At 40.0% G+C, this 5,730-nt stretch overlaps 1 protein-coding gene across 1 annotated transcript in view; it reads right to left on the reverse strand.

Moving 5' to 3' along the window:
• PRL (prolactin) overlaps positions 1–5,189 on the reverse strand; it is a 6,913-nt gene extending 1,724 nt beyond the window's left edge. The window contains exons 1-4 of the mRNA XM_008945046.1: positions 4,845–5,189; positions 3,241–3,422; positions 2,104–2,211; positions 540–719 (exon numbers count right to left, since the gene is read on the reverse strand). Of these exons, the coding sequence (XP_008943294.1) occupies positions 540–719; positions 2,104–2,211; positions 3,241–3,422; positions 4,845–4,872 (498 nt within the window). The 5' untranslated portion in view covers positions 4,873–5,189. The remainder of the gene's footprint in view (positions 1–539; positions 720–2,103; positions 2,212–3,240; positions 3,423–4,844) is intronic.
• Between the last annotated feature and the right edge of the window lie 541 nt (positions 5,190–5,730).

Consider the following 5,730-nt stretch of genomic DNA (forward strand, 5'->3'; position numbering starts at 1 on the left):
GTTCAGAGGAACTGATAGGGTGCAAAAAAAAAGAAATGAGAGGCACCACGATTACTGACTTTGCTGTATGCCACATCTTTGCAATAGCCCAGACTTCCAGAACTGTTTTGAGGACAGTATCTGTTTCTGAAAACTGTACACAATACCTGTTTGTATACAGATGTGTATAAATATGCTAAAACACATGTATAAATATGTGCATGTGAAAAAACACAGACACATCCTGTAAAAATCAAGATTGCACATTCAAAATGTTCAAAGACAGAGTGATGATTACCAGCCCTGATGATTATACCTTCTCATGAGTCAGGACTGGGAGCACGTTGGATTATGCTGTGCCAGTCACACCGCATTCTCTTTAGAAATTGCTGGATAGGAGAAGAAAAGAAAGCTGAGAAGTTCTCAGGTTCAGCTATCTTGGCTCCCTATTTTTCCTTCACTTCTGCTCTTTCCTTTCCTATTCCAGGCAGGGAGAGCCTTGCACTCTGTGTCTTCCTTACAGTAACAAGCTGGAAGGATGTTAAGGACCTAACACTTACCCGCCCAACTATTTTCTCCATCCCTTCTAGAAGCCGCTTGTTTTGTTCTTCAATCTCTACAGCCTTCCAGAGGATGGTGTCTGGAGCTTCTTTGATTCTTTGTACTTCAGAGGCCAGATGAATCAGGGGATCATTCCAGGAGCGCAGCACTGCCATTACTAAATTGAGTAAGTCTTCATGCTGCTCACCCACATGAAGAAAAGGCAGTTAAAATAGGAAGGCTAAATGCTGGCAGCATTATGAAGCATTTAGAGCAATGTCCTCAGACACAGGGATTTGGGAACTTATTCCAGCATCTACCAATGAATGTGCCCTGTAGCCCTCTCTTAGATATCTCTATGCAACTGCATCTTTGAAGTTTTGTCATTGTTGTCATGTTTTACAATATTAGTACAAGCTAGAGTATTGCAATGGAAAATATCATTAAACCCTTTGTGGGTTGAAAACTAGGAAGCACAACTGTGTTTCTTCTATGTGAAAAAAAGAAAAAAAAATTCCTTATCTGATTTTTGACAAACATTTTAAAATCCAATTTTTTTTTTTTTTTTAAGTTTAGGACTGAATGGAAGCTGCACATTACGGTAAACCACTAGACAGCTTTTATTGCCTCTACATAACTCATCTGTCGTCCCCTTTGAACAATGGTGCTTCCAGTTCTCTGGGTTTAAAATTTGTCCTGTCATGTGGGCAATGAAAATTCATAAAGCTTATAATTATGGTAGTATTCAACAATTTCCCTTTGCTGGATATGAACACAGTCAGACTTGTTTGTACACAGGGCAGTGAATTCTATTGCTTTCAACAGAGTTTCTGAATGACATCCTGAGAAGCTGGCAATACTGGGATTGGAAGGATATCACCACCATGAAGCTGATAAAGGTTTCTCCCTGGCACACTCTCATTTGTACACCTATGAGCATAGGCTGACTAAGACTATCTTCATCTTCCCTTAAGCCTGTAATTATTAAATTGATGCACGTAACACGTTTCTCTTTACAAGTATTTTGCAGTACTTTCCACTAGAGGTTTTGTATTTGGATGATGATGTGACTGCTTTTGCCTACTGGTAACAGCAAGAATATCTATTTAGCATTTGTTTAGTCATGTCAGTGTTTTCAGTTATTGGAAAACTATTTACTTCTGCCTATACAGACAATGTATTTTTATGTTTGTTAATATAACAATTATCTAGAAGATGGTTTAAGATAATACTCAAAGGTTGTAGTGTTCTCAGTACTGTACAAGCATGGAAACTGGCATTGCTCCATGAGGTTATACTGCAATTGGAAGTAAGATGCAATGGCTGAATGTAACATTTAGGAAAAGGAAGAGAAGATGAAAGTTACCAGGTCTTATGTATTCTGTATAGTCAGTAACTTTGTATCATCAAATGTTAAATCAACATTTCTTGGGGTTTTGGTGCTTTCCTTTTCCTGGCTTTTTTATCCTGATTGAACTGATTTCCCTCTTCCCCTGTGTTCTGCCTCTCTGTTTCTTAATCCTCCCTCTTCCCCACCTTCTCCTGCATGATCTCACACGGAATGACATTAGAAATGGGACTTACATGGATCTGCTGAGCTTGCTCCTTATCTTCAGGAGTGGTTAAGGAGGAAGTGTGGCAGCCATTAACAGCTTTTGTAATAAAACCCCTGCCCTGGGCATAGCGTTCATCCTGCAGATCAGCAAGGACTGGCGTTAATGAAACAGGTAAAAGGAGCTTCAATTCCAACACTGTATTGACTAATTGGGGCTTCACTGCTTTATCACTGCTGTCAAAAGTTTATGGTGTGTCTTACAGTGAAACTGGCACCCAGCAAACACAAACTTGTCCCACAGATCAAGAATCATGGGAAAATGGTATGTTAATAGGAGTTTGGGGGATCTGAGCAATGATCAGCATTATACCCTCTACTCTGCTCTGGTGAGACCCCACCTGGAGTACTGCATCCAGTTCTGGAGCCCCCATTACAAGAGGGACGTGGACCTGCTGGAGCGCGTCCAGAGAAGGGCCACCAGAATGATCCGAGGGCTGGAGCAGCTCTCCTACGAGGACAGACTGAGAGAGTTGGGGCTGTTCAGTCTGGAGAAGAGAAGGCTCCGAGGTGACCTTATTGTGGCCTTCCAGTATCTTAGGGGGGCCTACAAGAAAGCTGGGGAGGGACTTTTTAGGATATTGAGTAACAACAGAACTAGAGGGAATGGGGCAAAGCTGGAAGTGGGCAGATTCAGGCTGGATGTGAGGAAGAAGTTTTTCCCCATGAGAGAGGTGAGACCCTGGAGTGGGTTGCCCAGGGAGGTGGTTGAGGCCCCATCCCTGGGGGTCTTTAAGGCCAGGCTGGATGAGGCTCTGGGGAGCCTGATCTAGTGGGAGGTGTCCGTGCTCATGGCAGAGGGGTTGGAACTGGGTGATCCTTGTGGTCCCTTCCAACCCTGACAGATTCTGATCTGTTTTAGCAGAGGACTTTAGAGCCCTAATAGCTCAATGGTTGGACTTGATGATCTTGAAGGTCCCTTCCAACCTAAATGATTCTATGATTCTATGATTCTACATGGATTTAGTCACCACTGGGACTATCACCGTGCAGCAGTCATATTTGTTTACTTATTGAATGATTTCATATGTTAACATATGTTTGTGCTTAACAAGTATAAAATTGCATTTTTCTATTTTCTCATTCTCAGGAAAAGACAGAGTACTTACAAATTCATTGAATATTTCTGAAGAGAGGAAGTGGATGTAGTGTGAAAGTTTAACTGCTCGGTCAAAAAGTTCCCCAAGGGAAACTTGGCAATTGACAGATCCACTGGGGCAGATTGGCAAGGAGGTCACTCCTTCCTTTGTCAGGAGCATGTTGGACACCAGCAGGACCACCAGCAACAAATCTGTTCAAGTTTAAAACAAACCAAAATGAAATCACATTGTCTTGTACATGCATGGAGAAGGAGTTGTCAGAGCCAAATGCTGGGCGATTTTGGCTGTGCTGCTGCATGGCTTGGAGCCCCTGTACTGGCTGCTGAGAATCAGGGAAGCAATCTGATTCTGTTATCCTTTCTCCCCTCCACCACCCCGACTATATAGCAGAGCCTGCTACACAGTTTGAGGAGACAAGGTAACCTGTGTTGCAGTGTACACTATATTCTAGAGTCTCTTACTATTATGCCTGACTTTATTACATAGTGATAAATGGAAGAAAAAAATCAAACTTCTTCACAGTGTAAATATAGATACATAATTATATTTGCTCAGAGATATAAGTTTGCAAAATAGATTGGTCTTTTTTTTTTCTTTTTTTTTTTTTTTCCTCCTCCTCCCACAGGTTTTTTAATTCTTTGCAAACATTTGGAGTATAAATTAATTTTGTGGGAGGGTGGTTAGGTCACTCTCTTAAGGTTTTGATTGTCCTGGGAGTTCCTTCAGAAGATTTCCAGCAGCTGTGCTCCTTTGCTGTTTAGAGTTTAACCCTAAATTGCCTACTGCTAAGAAATCAGAGAGAACTTGTTTCTTTTCTCCTAAGGTGATATAGATGATGACTCATTATCTAAACCACAAAATCTCACCTGTTTAAAAGTTTTAATATTAACTTAACAGAGTCAAGTTTTCTATTCAGTGAAATTAAATATGCACAGGAAAACAACAGAGAAAATTAAAAGCAAATATTTGGTAAATGAATGTAGTTATTCAAAAAACACTATTCTGTACTCTATAAATCAGCAGGGCTAATGCTTTCAAGTGATAAGTTTCTTTCTAGCTCTAAATTCAGGAAAAGTACTTTTGCACAGTATTGAAGTAAGCCTATCTCCTCCCCCATGAACAAGGTCTGTGCCACGTGCTGCAGTTAGGAAAGTACTCTGGGGAATAATTCTATGAATAAGAAAACCTGAGACTTGTTGGATGAGGAAGTTGAAGATGGTTATGAAAATATTCACTTCAAAATTGCTACATCACTTCTAGACTTGTGGATAGTGACTTCTAGTCATTGCCTTGAGTGGTGTAGCAAAGCAGTCTGGATCCAGTGCTTCACGTGCAGGTGTCAAATCTGTCAAGATAATTTTCTATGATACTGCCCAACACAAAAGTAGTCTTAGGAGACAAAAGACTGAGTAAAAAAGGGATCAAGCTGCCTTCCAATTCCAAGCTTTGGACACCAAATATTTGAGGTGGAAGCAAGCTCTCCATTACTGGAAGACTAGGTGGCTCAAAGACCACCTCAGTTTCTAGAGCTGTTACATTTCAGTTAGTTCCTAATTCAATCTAAATTTAAATAAATATAAAAGTTACCAGCAAGTGAATGGCAAAAGTCTTACCTTTCCACAAATCTCCCTTGTTGCTCATGTTAAGTATTTGGTATGATGACTTTCTCTACCAGAAAGAAGTCTCAATACTTGCTCTTGTTCTCTGTGCGTGCCACTTTTATATACACCGTCCAGGCTCCATTTTGCATACATTCAGCAGGTTGTGGAACTTACCTCAATAATTACAAACATCAAATTGCCTTTCTTCCACATTCATATTCAGTATTTTTTTTATTTTTTATTTTTAACTGTGAGCGGGAATTTCATTAACAAGTTCAGCTGTGGGATCCTAAGTATGACTGGATGAAGAGAGTGCCAAAATATTGCCCTGAACGAGATGTAAATGCCATTAATCCTACAAAGCACCAGTTGTCAATTCCAAGACAGGTATTCTCAATGTTTCTAGCCTGCTTCTCCCCTCCCCACAACTGTTTTCTCACCCTTCCTTGCTTCTTCAGCCATCCAAGCTTGCTTATGTTAAAACTCTGGCTATTTGTGAAGGGAAAACAATATTTTACAATGTCCATAGTGAGAGAAACAGCACTGGAATTTATCCAGATGAAGGGAATGGAGGTTCCTGGAAAGAGAGGTCACTATCTGTAAAATTATAGATATGTCATTCTGTGTATATAGCTCCATACAGTTAAAAAAGATATTACACAGCAAAGGTTATGATATAACTGATCCTCAGTCTGAGAGATGTTTAGAGAAATAAGGGCAGTTCTTACATTAAAAAAGTAATAATTTTCAGCAATCAAAGAGGAAGTTTTATGTTTACTGTTTAAGCACAAATGTTTCATGAATAAGTCAGCATTACTTTTTTAAAAACCCTCTACAAAACCATGAGATTGTTCTCTCTATTTGAAAACTCTCTGCGTATAAGATGTGCATTTCCACC

The sequence above is a fragment of the Merops nubicus genome, unplaced genomic scaffold (assembly GCF_000691845.1).
Source record: "Merops nubicus isolate BGI_N331 unplaced genomic scaffold, ASM69184v1 scaffold2038, whole genome shotgun sequence".
Lineage (NCBI taxonomy): Eukaryota > Metazoa > Chordata > Aves > Coraciiformes > Meropidae > Merops > Merops nubicus.